We start from the raw sequence: 15562 nt of genomic DNA, 5'->3' as shown, positions 1-15562 counted from the left end.
CTTGTCCTAGTTTCAGCTGGGATAGAGTTAACTGTCTTCCTAGTAGCTGGTACGGTGCTATGTTTTGAGTTCAGTATGAGAAGAATGTTGATAACACTGATGTTTTCAGTTGCTGCTAGTAGTGTTTAGACTAATGTCAAGGATTTTTCAGCTTCTCATGCCCAGCCAGCGAGAAAGCTGGAGGGGCACAAGAAGTTGGCACAGGACACAGCCAGGGCACCTGACCCAAACTGGCCAACAGGGTATTCCATACCATATGACGTCCCATCCAGTATAGGAACTGGGAAGTGGGGGCGGGGAATCGCCGCTCGGGGGACTAGCTGGGTGCCGGTCGGCGGGTGGTGAGCAATTGCACTGCGCATCATTTGTACATTCCAATCCTTTCATTATTGCTGTTGTCATTTTATTAGTGTTATCATTATCATTATCCGTTTCTTCTTTTCTGTTCTATTAAACTGTTCTTATCTCAACCCATGGGTTTTGCTTCTTTTTCCCGATTTTCTCCCCCATCCCACTGGGTGGGGGGGGAGTGAGTGAGCGGCTGCGTGGTGCTTAGTTGCTGGCTGGGGTTAAACCACGACAATACTGAAGTTTATCTTCATGTATAGACTCAACTGGCCACCACAACAAGTTGGCTAAAACCTTGATGCAAGTTACCATTTATATTGCTGTTTCAGGTTTGTTATTTCAAAACTGCACCAGTCTATCAGTTACTAAATAGTTACACCCATATACAGTTCTAAAAATGTGATCAATATATTTACAAAAGCCTCCCTCCTGCAAGAGCATGCAGGTTGTCTCCAAAACACTTTGGCAAGAACTGAGAATTCCATTTGTATTTCATATTTCTACTACTTCTTCCGTAGTTCTACAAACCTTTGCAGCCCCCCTCAGATCTCCCATTTGTTTCCCCGCAGGTGACGTGACTAGATAGCTATGATTTTTCACAGACCCTGAATGTTCCTTGTGTATATGGCAAACCCATCTTCCTAAAAAAACCTGTCCAAAACTCTCCCTATAAATCTTAGCCATAGCTAGCACAACTGTTTCTCTAGAAAGCATACTGCAGTGGCCTGGTGGCCAGTGTTTGCTATGCGCTTGTTTTCATCGTTACAACTGTGCACTTAGTTTCATAGGGACTCTCCAGAAACATCAAGTATCTGCAGGGTTGCCCTGCACTAGTATTCCTCAGACTCTCCTCTTCAGAAAATCTACTGAATGACCCCAAGGCATTTTGGTATATTGCTGAGTAAGATCAGGTAAGCGCAAACTTTGGACACCAAGCTGGGAAGAAAGCTTGGCAAAACTGGTATATACGTAGATTATACATAATTAAAAAGTAGCTCTTCACAACAACAGGTTCTCAGTACTGGTTGAGTGTTTGTGTCAGATGTTTTGCCAGGGCATTTTCAGTGAAGGAAACACCATTTGAAATAATATTTGGACTGTTTAGTAAAAATGCTCATCTTGGCATTAACCTTTACGTTATCTAATGAGTCATTTTGTGAGACTGGTTTCCCCTGTACCTTCTGTGCAGAGAAGGGAAATTCCAAATGTTTGGTCCACCCATTAAGTGCATTCCTGGACAATGCCTTATTTTTTTTCTTATGTAAGCAAAGCAAAGAGCAAACCAAAAGCCAAAATGATTCTTCTGCATGGTTTATTATGAGGCTACCTACAGATTGGCATGAACCCTGCATTTTACCCTACTTGTGTAGGCCTTTTTATTTGCACACCGCATATGATTGAACATTGTGGAGTTCCATCCAAGATTTCTGCTATTCCTTGGTTTTCATTCATTGAAGATTTCTGTGTGGGAAGAATATGGATCCTCCATTGGTTTCATAGTCTGATTTTAAATATGTTCTCCTTCAAGATTTCAACCCCACTGCTTAATCCTTTAAAAAAAGTAAAAAAATTAAAAACTTTAGCTATTATTGGCAGTGCTTTGTATTTTCTTGGTTCAGCGATGCTTGTTTGAAAAAGACGGAAGAACGTTATGTTCTCTGCTGGTTAAGTCTCAATGGAATTGAATGGGAGATGTATTCCTGGTGTCCTGGTGCTGCTTGTGCACCTTTCCTCACATGCCTTATAAAAGTTGGCCCTTTGCCACTCTCTCGTCTTAGATCCTCTCCTTCTAGAAGAACTGTAGGAGAATTGTGGCACACTGAATGACAGCACAATAAAGAGGCAGGCAAAATTTAATATTGCTAATTGTGAATTATTGAATTTTGAAAAGCAACCATAACTATACATACAGAGAGATGTACTCTAGATAAGTTATTACCATTCAAAGAAGAAACTTAGCAGTCAGCGCAGAAAGTTCTATGAAAAATCATGTCAACATACAATGCTATTCAAGAGGTAAATATAACAGGAATTATTCAGTTGCTTCTTGAATACTGAATGCTGTAGTGGTCCTCGATCTTAAAAACAATTATAGAATCAGAAATGATACAGAAAATGACGACTAAACAGCCATGGCTCAGAATGGCTTCTTTTGGTGGACAAGCTAAATAGACGAGAATGCTTCACCTTGGGAAAGGGACATCTAAGTGGCAGTATGAGAGACACATGGAGAAGGTGACATGAATTCTTTTAGCACAAGAACTAGGAGGTATCAAATGAAATGATCAGGTAGAAGTTTGAAAACAAAAAATTACACTTTTTCATATTGCACAGTTAGATTCATGGCTCCAGGGATGATATGGGTAACCAAAAGTGTAAGTTTAAAAAAGCAGTGATGAAAAAGCAAAGATGAATCCATAGAAGGAAAGTCTATTAAAATACTGCTAACAAATGCATACCAAACCCCTGGCCCACAAAGCCCTTATACTACAGATTGGTAGGCTAGTATATTAGGAAAGTATAACTCTGTACCATTTTACAGGCTTTCTTTAAGCAGCTCTGTTCTTCTCCAAGGTTCACCTCCCATTAACCTCTTTGCCTTAATTCTGGCAGTCTGGCAAGCAATGTAACACTGGCATATTGCAAGCAGGGAGGCAGAGCCTTCTTTTACACTGTGGCACGTATCTGCACTGAGTATCCCTGCCGTGTATTCCTACTAGTTCTTGCACAGGCTGCATGAAAGGGTTCAAATCTCTCTTCCCAGGCAGGTGTCTGTCCACTCCAGTGTGCAGCCTGGCAGGGCAGCCACACAGCAGGGTGTGGGCCTCTGCTCCCTGGGGCATCAAAATCTGCCACAAAGCAGAGCGTGTTAGCCCCTCCTTCCCGCTGCAGGGAGGCAGAGAAAGCTGGCAGAGGGGAAGGGGAAAAGGAACCTGCGCATTTGCGTCATTCTGTATCTGTTAAGGTACTTAGCTCACACCAGTCATGCATCTTTCCTGTTTATCTACTCATACAGCTGTCGAGATCATTTCTGGGGAAAACTAGGCCAGTTACATTTAGATATGCTAGTTAAATTACAAGTATCCTACTTTTTTAGTCTTAATGACCGAAGACTATTCCTGTCCTTGGCTTCAAAATAGCTTCCCTTACTACTAGATCTACGGAATCAGCAGCACACACTCCCTTTGTTTCAAAGTTTTTCTACACCAGGCACTGTCAGAGATACAATGCTGGGCTAGTTGGACATTTGGCCTGACGGAAGGACAGCTTGTTTGACTGCTACGATTCAGTTCATTACCATCCTCTGTTCCACTTACCTCTGCAAACAGCAAGAAACAATACCGTTTCAGCTCTCACTGCATTAACTAACACCATTTCATACTGGAAAAAAATAGTTCCTCAAACTTAGTGCTTTTCATTCACTTCTTGCTTTACCCTCAGCAATGAACTGTGCTCACTCAGTCTTTCATGGGTAGCTTAAGTTACTCCCCAGTACAACTAGCCCATGCTATGCCCACCCCCGGCTCTGTGGGTATGTAACTTTGTAACTTTTCTCAGGCCTTTTCTGCTAGTTTTCAGAGTAAGCATTTAGTAGTTTAGAGATTCAGTCATACGCTACTGCATAGCAGTAAATGTCAACACCAGTCTTCACTGAGAGGTCACTATTAAAAAAAATAGCAGTTTAAATGCTACTAGTCTAACCATATTGATAAATAGAACAGTACCTATACACTTGTTTTGGTCACATTTCTGGGAAATCACGCTCCTGAAATTAACCTTTGCGTAACAGGCATTTTCACCGCTTCTAGCTGCAAAACTTGTAACGGTTTGTGCTGTGTTTTCAGTTTGCTCCTTTTACCAAAGGCCTCTTGATCCCAGCACCACTGGCCACACGAAAATCCATTTTCACTTAAAACCCAAGCTTTGACCCAAGGCTGCAGGAAAGAAAACCACGCTGGGGAGAAGTGCCCAGGCCCACTGCGGAGGGCCATGCAGGGATTCCCCCCCCCCCCCCCAGGTATTCGTGTGGCAGCACAAAACCCAGCCCCACGTTTAGGCACAGCCCAGCCGTGGCTTCCCCCGCGTACTGGGCTGGCGGGAGGACGGCAGCTCAGGGCATCCCCAGGCCCAACGCCCCTCGCCCCTCCTGCCCGCCGCCGTGCCCCGGGGGGGGGCTGCTGGCAGCTCAGGGCCTCCCCAGCCCCCGGGACCGGGACCCGGCCTTCCCAGGGGAGCGTTAGCCCGCCCGGCTCCGCCCGCTCCCAGCACGGCTGCGCCCAGCTCCGGGATGGCGCCCGGCACCACTTCATCAGCCCGAACCAAACATGGCCGCGCCAGGCCCTGTGAGGGAACTGCCAGGCTCCAAGATGGCGCCAGCCCGCGCTGCTGTGTCAGAACCGGCTCCAAGATGGCCGCCTCCCCGCCCCCGCGCGTTGCTGCCAGGATCCAAGATGCCTTCTCCTCCCACGCCTTACGACGTGCCCTGCTTCCCGCCCGGCCTCCCGCAGGCGGTGTCTGCCCTCATCAAAGATGGCGGTCGGAAGCGCCCCCGGTTATTAGGCTCCCCACCCCTCGCTCTTCGCCTCGGTTTGTTGGTGTTGACGGCCGAGATGGCGGCGGCCGAGCTGGAGTACGAGTCTGTCCTCTGCGTGAAGCCCGATGTCAACGTTTACCGCATCCCGCCGCGCACTTCCAACCGCGGGTACAGGTGAGGGGACGCCAGGGGCCCGGCATCGCTCTGGCTCGGCCCAGCCCCCGGCTGCCCCTGCCCGCCCTGCCCGCGGGGCTGCAGCCGCAGCCCCGCGGGCAGGGCGGGCAGGGGCAGCCGGGGGCTGGGCCGAGAAAAGGGCGTCCTCGCCCCGAGCGGGGCCTTGGGAAGCCGTGGCCTGTGGCCGCAAGCGGGTCAGGCCTGTTCCCTGAGGCCTTCGCCCCCACCGGCTGCAGTTTTGGGGGACTCGAGTCGCCTCTTGTAGGCGGCCCGCGCCTAAAAGCGGGAGCCTTTTCCTCCCTGCTGTGGAGGAGCCGGGGCTGCTCTGCGAATCGTGTGCGGGAGGCGAAGGCGCCCGAGTAACTTGGTTTGCCAGGCAGAGCTGACCTCCGCTCCCAGTTTGCCCGGTTCGCTGGGATGCGAGTCGGGCGTATAATGGCACGTTGAATTTTGGCTTGTTGGCTCTCGCGGTAGCGGGGAGGAAGCCAGGAAGGGTTCCAGTATGATTTTTAAGAAGAGATTGCAGGACCAGGAGTTAGAAGTGCTTTCTCTTTCTTTAGCTGAAGCCAGTGGAGTGTGACTTTGTAAGTTGTGCCCACAGACTTGCTGGAGACGGGGGTTTGTGCTCTGAAGCGCTGGTGGGTGTTGGTGCTACTGGCTGAACTTGGCAGACTGTTGCCACTGTGGATGTTGTGCCTTGCCGCAGGTGTTTGTTTCCAGTTCTAAAATCCCATAGGTTGAGGTTTTTCTCTCTTTCTTTTTTCCTTTCTTTTTTCCCTTCACAACAGTCTGTAGCAAAAAGTTTAATGGGCTACTCAAGATGGCTGTGTGTATGATGTTTTACCTAGTGTAAGCTAGCTGCCTCTAGGTTTGGAAGTACTTGATATTATTTTACAATGGGGTAGAATAATGGAGTGGCTTTTCAGCATACTATTAATTAATTTTGGGGGTCTTCCTGATGCTCACAAGTCACTTATTAGTCACTTCTGGGTTTACTGTTCCAAGTCAGTCCCTGGGTTTCAGTCTCCCCTCTTCTGTAAGCTTATAAAGGTAAAGCCAGAGTTGATGTTCTCTGGACTGTATCTATTTCCCTTTACCCAGAGGAAAGAGGCCAGTCAGAGCTGTGTGTGTTGACTGGCAGCAACGGAGAGGAGCTGACACCTCGTATATCGCTTGGGGAGAGAAGTGAAATAAGGCAGCTGCAGGCATTGAAGGTTTGGGAGCAGAGGCATTTGCTGAGATGGTTGGGCAGAAGTGGAGGGGTTGATGTATGGTCAGTGAACAGTTGCTTTTCTTTTCAGGGCATCTGACTGGAAACTGGACCATCCGGACTGGACAGGGCGGCTCCGCGTCACCTCCAAAGGCAAAACTGCATACATAAAACTGGAGGATAAGGTTTCAGGTAAGGGAAAAGCTGTGGTTTGGCAAGGCTGCGACCGTGATTGCTGCTCATGAGCCTGTGCTTCTAAGCCTGGTCAAAGCTGTGCATGGCAGCCCTGGCCACACTTTAGCAAGAGGCTGCTCTCCTTAACACCTAATTCTTTGTCTGCAGGAGAACTCTTTGCCCAGGCTCCTATAGATCAATACCCTGGCATTGCAGTAGAGACTGTGACAGATTCCAGCCGCTATTTTGTCATTCGAATTCAGGATGGGACTGGTGAGTTGAGGGATCATGTATGTGCCAAGTGCTAGAGCTGGAGGAGACTTAGCCTGATGGAGCTGGGTATATGCAAGGGGCATCGGAATGGTGTTGGGAGCGCTGAAAAGGCTGGGTAGTGTGCCTGGAGGGGTAGGAAGGCAAGGTTAACAGAGGAGGATTCTCTACATTGCACAGAGTCCAGGGGCTGGGAAGGAACATTTGGTTTCTGAGAGTGCCATGTGGGAAGAAGGGTGCATCCTGAAGGCTAGGAACAATGAACTGCTGTGAGCTGCCGGTGTCCAGCTGCAGGTCTGTCAGAGGGAGGTAGCACAGAGTGGTTTAGGAGAAGCAGAAGGATTTTGGAGTGAATGAACACAAGGGCCCGTTTGCAGGGCACGTCCAATGACTCCTCCTGTCTTCTTGCTAGGACGAAGTGCTTTTATAGGCATTGGCTTCACGGATCGTGGTGATGCCTTTGACTTCAACGTCTCTTTGCAGGATCACTTCAAGTGAGTTGTGCTTTTCTAGAATGCTGGTTTTCCTCTGGCCTGTAGAACACGGCGGGTGGTGGTGCATGTTCGTTTAGTGCAGGCTTCCTTGGGATGGTCATGAAGCCCTACTCTGGCTCCATCAGGGACACTTGAGTGTCTGCTGCCAACTGTCATGCAAGCTGAGAGTCCTGCGGGGTCAGATCTGCAAGTCTTAAGCTTAAGTCCTGTGATGCTACAGGTACAGTGTTAGGCAGTCTCTTGGGTTTGTGGTGGTCACAGCTTTTTGCTGTACTACACTGGGAGTAGGGAAGTAGCTGGTTTGACAAGGCAAGGTAGTTTTTTGGCGGGATGGGGAGAGGAACCATGCATTTTTCTGAAACCCTGTTCCCCTTTGCCACAGGGTCTGATGTCTTCCTCTCTTCTTTTTAGGTGGGTGAAGCAGGAGACTGAGATTTCCAAGGAGTCCCAGGAAGCTGATACACGTCCCAAATTAGACTTAGGGTTTAAGGAAGGGCAGACCATCAAACTGAACATTGGGGTAAGAGCCCAGTTTACCCTGCTTCTTTTTCTGGAGGGAGAAATGGAGACTCTTCCTCACTTGTCCTTTCTTTTTATACAGAACATGACGACAAAGAAAGGAGGAGCAGCCAAGCCCCGTGTGTCTGGATCAGGGGGCCTAAGCCTGCTGCCACCCCCACCAGGAGGCAAGATTGCAGTCCCTCCTATACCTCCCCCTTCCTCCGCAGCCATTGCCAACCATGTCACGCCACCACCCGTGCTGAAATCCAGTAATGTGAGCAGTGCAGGTAAACATTAGCATAGAGCAAATGGTCTGTCAGACACTAGTAGGTGCATAGAGAGGACTGAGGCCTGCTTCAGGGAACCAGTGCTCAATCTAGTGCCAACAGTGCCCTGTGAGACATGAGGGCTTTGCTCTCTTTGACCTGAGGATCTCCATGCTTGTTTAATAATACCTACTTGTTCTCCTTGCAAGGACAGTGTTGGTTTCTCCTATTGCAAGGACAGGAGCTACAAGTGACTTCGTCAAAATGATCTGTGGGGGCTTGGGTATGACATTAAAATAGTTGGATTTTTCTGAATTTGTTTGTGCTTTAGGGACACTGGCAGAGCTGTGTAGGGTGTCCAGAAAAGTACTGCACAGTTACTTGCTTTCTTCAGAAAAATACAGACACAGTTGTGGTTGTTGTTGAAAGATGCAGGAAAAGCACTTCTTGAGTGGCTTTGAATAGGGAGAGAGGAAGCTTTAGTATGAGCAGCAGAAAGAGGTGTAAAGTATAGTGGTATTGTGGGTATAGCGATTTATTTTAAAAATATGTATATAATTTTATATAAATATATTGTTTATATATGAAAATAATAATAAAATATGAATGTTGAACTTCACATATATATATATACACACACACATATATATATATTCACACACACACACATATATATATATATATATACACACATGAGGTTCAGCAAGGCCAAGTTGAAGGTCCTGCACCTGCAGTGGGGTAATCACCAGTATCAATACACATTAGAGGATGCATGGATTGAGAGCAGCCCTGACAAGGACTTGGGGATACTGGTGCATGAAAAATTGGATATGAGCCAGCAATGTGCACTTGCAGCCAATAATGTTCTGGGCCGCACCAAAAGAAGCATGGCCAGCAGGTTGAGGGAGGCGATTCTCTCCCTCTACTCCACTCTTGAGGCCCCACCTGGAGTACTGTGTCCAGCTCCAGGGTCCCCAGTACAAGAAAGACATTGACCTGTTGGAGTGGGTCCAGAGGAGGGCCATGAAAATGATCAGAGGGATGGAACACCTCTTCTGTAAAGAAAGGCTGAGAGAGTTTGGGTTGTTCAGCCTGGAGAAGAGAAGGTTCTGGGGAGACCTTATTGCAGCCTTTTGATATATAAAGGGAGCTTGTAAGAAAGATGGAGAGAGACTTTTTACCAGGGCCTTTAGTGAAGGACAAGGGGCAAAGGTTTAAACTGAAAGAGGGTAGATTTACATTGGATATAAGGAGTAAAGTCTTTACGATGAGGGTGGTGAGACGCGCCTCCAACTCTGCCCTGTGTACCCTCCGTACTAGCTCCCCAGATGTCCTGCGAGTGTCTCATTTTGGTCTGCCTTGAGGAAATTCCAGCTAGCCAAACTAACCAAGCAAAGCTTCTCCTTCTTTCTTCTGGTTGTTTTGGAGACCTTATTGTGGCTTTTCAATGCTTAGAGGGGGCTTTTAAGAAAGATGGGGAGAGATGTTTTACCAGCACCTGTAGTGACAGGACAAGGGGCACAGGTTTTTAACTGCAAGAAGTTAGATCTAGATTAGATATAAGGAGGAAATTCTTTATGATGAGGGTGGTGAGACACTGGAACAGGTTGCCCAGAGAAGTTGTGGATGCCCCATCGCTGGAAGTGTTCAAGGCCAGGTTGGATGGGGCTTTGAGCAACCAGGTCTAGTCGAAGGTGTCCCTGCCCATGGCGGGGGGGTTGGACTAGTTGATCTTTAAAGGTCCCTTCCAACCCATACCATTCTGTGATTCTGTAACAAAGAGGTTGCTGCAGTCTTCTGGATTCTGTACTAGAAGTGTGACCATACAGAGGTGTCTGCAGAGCTGATGATACTCTTGTGAAGGCAGAGATTTTAGCAGTGCTGTACACAGATCGGAGTGAGAAGAAACCACAAGCTTCTGAATAGGGCTGGGCTCCAGTGCATGGTTTGTACTGTTAAGGTGATGCCTGTTTGGCAGCTGTTATGATTGCTGAGCTTGGGCTGAGTCTGAGCCTTATGTCTACGGGGAGAGGTAATGTGTCACAAATCTGCCAGTTGGTATGCTAGGTGGAGACTGAATAGTTCTTGAAGGTGATGTACCCCTGCAGCATGAGCTGGAGTCTCCATGCACATTCAGCAAAAGGAGTTGCTATTGCAAAAAAAAAAAAAAAAAAAAAAAAAAAACCCAACAAAAAACAAATCCTTAAAAAAAGTCTAACTTCCTTCTTCTGGAAGGAGAGCAGGAGTCGCTTCAAAGATTCACTGCCCCTGCATCCAGCAGTTTGTGTAAGGTGACAGTTTAAATGCCTGTGGGGTTTTCTTCTTGATTAGTTTGATTTTTTTTTTTTTTTTTTTTTCCTCTCCTCTCCTTCCACCTTAGATATTCTATTAGACCTAGATGCTCCTGCATCTGCAGCCAAGGCACCAGCATCAGCTACCACAGACCTCTGGGGAGACTTCAGCACTGCATCCAGGTAAACTGTGGTGAATGAAACTGCGCACAGTAAGGGTAGTGTCCTGATGGGCACTGGAAGAGCCAAAAGTTAAGAAGTCATATTAGATCTGCTCCTTTGATTCTCCTCTCTTTATTTCAGTGCTGTTCCCAATCAGGCTCCTCAGCAGTCCAACTGGGTCCAGTTCTGAATGGTCAAAGCAGTGGAATGTGACAAACTGATGACCAAGAGGCTCTAGAGGCACCAAATGGGATCAGAGGGGGCACAAACCTCTCTAGTCTTCAATCAAAAACAAATCAGGACAATCCTTCCCTTTTAAACTGGATCTTCACTTCAGTCAAAACTTACTATTTTTGGTCCCACAGTGAAACCACTGAACCTAAAGAGAACATACTGACTCCTCACAAGATGGGCAAGGAGGAGAGAGGTAGCCTCATTTCTTCCACCCACTTGGCCATTACATGGTACATCCTAGCTCTTTTTCCCTCTCTTTCCATACAGGTAAAGCAAGAATCCTGAAGAAGGTGGGTACAGGAGGAGGCTGGGTAGGTGCCTCTGGGTTCCTTGTCCTTTAAATTTTCTCTGGTTAGACTGTTGCTTTTTGCAGCTGCTTTCAGTAGTGACTCAAGTCTCTGCAGCTTGGCCTGCAGTGCTGAGGACAGCTGCATTTGGCTGCAGCTTGTAAATGGAAGCTGTAAGGAGATAGGTCTTGTCTCAACACAAAACCCTCTTTTAATTAATTACATCTGTGGTGAGGAGTGCACCTCCCCATGCACACATTACTCTTCCTCTCTTTGGTGCAATTCTTGATAGTGCTGGATGTTCCTGTGCTCTTGTGGGAGGAGTCATGCATGTCCTTGAGTAGACCTGCTGCCATTGTGCTGTAGCTCCAGGTGGGCACCCCATCTTGAGGCTCCTTGTTTGGCTTGCAGGTTCACTGAAGGGACTTCTCTCATTTTAAGTCTTTTCTCCCTCCCGCCCCATGCAACGGCCTCATTGTCATTAAGCTGTTTTAACTGGAAATGGCTTTAAAAAAAAAAAAAAAAAAAAGCCTGTTTTTATAATTTGGTAGTTATTTGCACTAGATGACAACCAGGTAATCCCACCACTCAGCATTTCACGTTCCTGCGTCACAATCCTGAGCCTTGTGTTGTGACTTGGCACTGTGTTACAAGTATTGCATATCCATGCCACAGTAAGAACTATGGTGGGACAGTGGATTATTCTCTGCTGAAGGGACAGTCTCTTTCCCCTTTTCAGCTCACACTTATCGTTTGGGCAGGAAATGTATAGTAGGCCAAACCTTGAGAACTGTGGCAGTGAAATTCTCCCACCTGTGTTCCTTGTGGCTTTTCTTCTGAGGCTAACTTTCTAGGGATGTGAGCTGGTTATTGTAACTTGGATTTTTTTTTTTACTTTTAATGTGCCCCAAACCCACTCTATTTCCTGTGTGGTTTAGGGGGTTAGAAAGAGGTAAAAGGCCCTTACTCTCTCCTGTTCTCTTTGGGAGAGTTTCCTAAGGCCCTTTGATCTGGACACTATTCCATCTTCAGCAGCTATGGATGTGATCTGGGTTGTAAGTCTGCTGATTACTCTGGGCAAAGCCCGTGGGCAGGCTGGAAACCTCACAATGCTAGCTGCCCTCCGTGCTAGCTGATAAGCCAAAACATGAGCTGGGACGGTGATCTCAGTGACTCTACAGCTGTACCCAGTTACTAGAACACTAGGATTTTGGTATTTCACTGGAAGGCTTCTTCCTGTTTTGAACACTCAACCAGCAGCAACACTTTTGTTACTGGGATATGCTCTGCTAGCACACCGTGCAAGTAAATTTTTTCTGTTGGGCAAAGATTTCCTCGTGAGGCTTTTAAAAGAGAGTAGTTAGCTGTATGCACCTTGTACTTGCAAAGGTCTCTTGTTGTTTTTGTCTTCTTATTACACTGAGGGCATTTTGGAGACAAAGTTTCACTTAGACCATCCCTCTGGGAAACAAAATTCTTGAAAATAGCTCTAAAGCTGCTGCAGTTCCACTTGTGGAAGTGGGGACCAGACTGCTGTTGGATGTATTTTAAGTAGTCATTTAATCCTGATCCCCTGGCTCTCTTGGTGTTCCCCCTGCCGCCCCTGCCCCACCTTCATAGTCAGTCCTGCAGTCTCATTGTACTTAAACTCCCTGCCTCCTCTGAATTTTTTAAGTGGCTATAATCTGCTAGCAAAGTCATGGACTCTGCTGGTTGGCTTTTTGTTTTCTTTTTCTTTTCTTTTTTTTTTTTTTTCTCAAATCGTTGTGCGGTCCTGTCATTTCAACTATGTATCAGTTCCCCAAACCAAGGAAGTTCGTGGCACCAATTAACAACTAACTAGGAGCCTCTTCTGTATTGTCTTAGTTAGTATTCTGGAGATAATATATTATGTATTTGAAAAGCTGAAGAAGCAAAAATTAAAGATATATGTATATAAAGCATAAGATGTACTGGTGCAAATGGTAATTAAACAAGTAATATTGGGGAAAAGAATGTCACGAGTCTTCTAAGTTGTCAAACTGTTGTTCCTTTGAAAGCCCTGCAGACTGAAGGTCTTTGTGTCTCCAGCAAGATCCTAGTAGCCTACTTAGCCTTCTGCAAGTGCATTATGGCCTGTAGACTGGACAAGAGCAACTTTAGGAGTGAACAGGTTCAGGCTCTGTCTGAGTGAAGAAGTAGGAGCAGGGAAGAAGGACACAAAAATGACCTATGGCTGTTACAAATGGGGTAAAAAAAACCCCAACAATATGGAACATGGAAACGGGCCTGACTGTAGGGGGGTGTGTGATGCTTGATAAGAATGTAGATAAAAATAGCAAGTGAGAAAACTTAGTTGCCCTGCCATTTAGCATTTCGGACATTAGAGGCTTCTACACCCTACAGATGTTTTCAGAGTTGATTCTTGCCATGCTTGTTAATGGGAAGCAGTCTCTGCTGACTGCAGAGATGTGCGAGGTGAGCTGAGTGGGCCCTTTGTCAGGGAGCAGCAAGGGCAGGCTGCTCTGAAAGGGAGAGCAAGCTGGAAGCTGAGTCACAGCAAGGCAGGTGGGGCAGTGGCCTCGGTGACAAAGGAATGGTCCCACAATACCTTAGCAAGAAGATCAGAGCAGGTCGGGCTGAGGATTTAGGTCAGCAGGGTACATGGCCAGGCATGGGCATGGCTGCATGAGCGCAGGCAGGGCTCAAGGGTGAGAACCTTTAGCTGAGATAAGCTTGCAGGCAAACTTTGCTGAGGTTTCTCAAAGCCAGATGCCTGTATTATTTAAGCTGGACCTGAATCCAGGCAGCCAATCCTCCAGAAGATGGAGAATATGCTCAGGGCCCTGACGTTCTCCTATCAAGCCTGCTCACAGCCATCTTTTCTTGCACAGCCATGCTTGCTTGGTGTTCCTCTGCCAGACAGCAAAGCTCTACATATGGTTAAGTACAACATAAGACTTGTGGCTTGGGTAAAGATGAGAAGTCTTAACCTTTTAAGTCAGCTGTTTGAATGACACCAGTAAGCGCTGGTGTCGTTGTCAAATATTCTACCATCTGTGGTGGCCAAAAAAAATAAATCTCTAGATTTCTTCAGATCTAGGAGCAAAGCTGTTACCCTGTTTTGGTGAATAGGGTGGATATGTTGCATAGGTCCTGGCCAGGCAGAAGGTGAAGGGTCTTGTCCATCAGCCATGGTGAAGCTTCTCTGACTTTCCAGTACATAATTGCAGCAAAAGCAGTTGAATAGCCTAAAAGGGTTATTTCTCCAGAGTAGGAGGATTTTCAGGTGAGGTGTACTGAAGGGTGGTGCTGGGATATACTCCTGTGTGTGCACAGAGGACTAGGAAACAGTTAATGAGGGAGAGCTTAGTCCTCTCTGGAGATCTTCCTGGTCCCCATGTCTTTCCTTACGGTGGGGCCTGCTAGAACGCAACAGCTTGATGTGTCTTGTGTAAATCCTCCCCCCCTTCTCCTTGGTGACCATCGGGAACAATCTTTCCGTCCTCAGTGGGAGAAGTTGACTGTGATGGTAAGTTACTGGTGAAATGACTTGGTCTGTGACTGGACTGGCTGAATCCTCCCACCTCTTCCTGCACTTTCTGCTGCCAGTGGTTTCTTCTAATGTAGCAGAAGCCAGTATGCAGGCTGCTTGAGACCTACAGTCTCTGATGCTGCAGATAATAGTGTTCTCTAGGTAAAGGATTAAGGCCAGGCCTTTAATGTGGATCAGCAGATCAAACTGAGCAATATCTCCTGAACATTTATTGCATTCCACATAATAGATCAACTGGTTTCCTTAGCCAGCTGGGAAGAGCTGCCCTCAGTTTGAGAGGGACAATGGTCAAAGGGGCAGAAGAATTCACGCCAAATGGGAGATAGACTGTGGCACGTAGAGTCACGAAAACAAGTGTCAATGGGAAGATCCCAGTTTTGTCTGGTTATTGGTTGTAATTTTTTTGCAAGAGCTGTAGTTGAGGTGGGATGTGAGCATTTCCCCCCACTTCCCCCATTAATTCTGTTCTATGTTCTGTGACTTAAAACTCCTGTCTTGCAGCCATGCAGTAACTGTTCTTACTACAGCCATGCAATATGGATTACAGGCACAAACTTGCTAGCTTTAACAAAGCCTTGGTGCTGTGTGTGGACTCCTGAAGAAATGGAGAGGAAGAGATGTCCATTGGAGGAAATCATACAAAAACCAAACAAGAAACCAAAAACCGCAAAGTGTTCCTGGGCTTTGGTGATGAGAGAACAGGATCTGAACCTGAACTCATCCTGTTAAATCAGCATAAACCTACAAAGCTCTAGGAGGGAGCACAACTGGGCTGTTAATGCATGTAAAACATAGGCCCCAGTGCTCTGTAGTTAACGCACATTGTAATGCCTTAAGGTCTAGGCAATCCATTGAGTGCTCATTACATTATGTGAACAATAGATTCTCAGTCTAGAGACCGTTTTAGGTCTCTTTTCCAAGTTAATAGCTTTGTCCATGCTAATAGTCAGGAAAAGCACATTGCAGGATGTAGTGCCCTTCTAGTTCGATAGCTTAATTTTGCCAGCTGCCATTAGCTATAGCTGTGTGTCCTCATCTAGAGTTGGGGCTCTTGCAGACATTCCTTGAAGCTGTCTCTGAAC

General features: G+C 46.8%; 1 protein-coding gene and 1 long non-coding RNA gene across 2 annotated transcripts; one reads left to right on the top strand and one right to left on the bottom strand.

Annotated features, from left to right (window-relative positions):
• Nucleotides 1-1649: 1649 nt before the first annotated feature.
• Nucleotides 1650-4600, bottom strand: LOC115352310. Its single transcript, XR_005934189.1, has 2 exons — nt 4074-4600; nt 1650-3667 (listed from the first exon to the last, which is right to left on the bottom strand). It is a non-coding gene; the product is annotated as an uncharacterized LOC115352310 (long non-coding RNA).
• Nucleotides 4601-4700: 100 nt separating this feature from the next.
• On the top strand, nt 4701-12940 carry NECAP1 (NECAP endocytosis associated 1). The gene is made up of 8 exons (XM_030040256.2): nt 4701-5056; nt 6358-6458; nt 6609-6713; nt 7123-7204; nt 7616-7724; nt 7806-7992; nt 10352-10445; nt 10566-12940. The coding sequence occupies exons 1-8, from the start codon at nt 4716-4718 to the stop codon at nt 10612-10614; spliced, it is 1068 nt and encodes a 355-aa protein (XP_029896116.1). The 5' UTR covers nt 4701-4715; the 3' UTR covers nt 10615-12940.
• Nucleotides 12941-15562: the final 2622 nt, after the last annotated feature.

The sequence above is a fragment of the Aquila chrysaetos genome, chromosome 17, assembly GCF_900496995.4.
Source record: "Aquila chrysaetos chrysaetos chromosome 17, bAquChr1.4, whole genome shotgun sequence".
Taxonomy (NCBI): Eukaryota; Metazoa; Chordata; class Aves; order Accipitriformes; family Accipitridae; genus Aquila; species Aquila chrysaetos.
Note: the sequence above shows the minus strand (reverse complement) of the source record. Positions and strands in the feature narration are given on the sequence as shown.

Bases quoted from the DNA above. Each gene is read 5' to 3' on its own strand.
- NECAP1 (XM_030040256.2), top strand. From the start codon at position 4,716: ATGGCGCCAGCCCGCGCTGCTGTGTCAGAACCGGCTCCAAGATGGCCG. The intron at 6,459-6,608 runs GTAAGGGAAAAG...CTTTGTCTGCAG, and splicing joins ACTGGAGGATAAGGTTTCAG to GAGAACTCTTTGCCCAGGCT. The intron at 7,205-7,615 runs GTGAGTTGTGCT...TCTTCTTTTTAG, and splicing joins TCTTTGCAGGATCACTTCAA to GTGGGTGAAGCAGGAGACTG.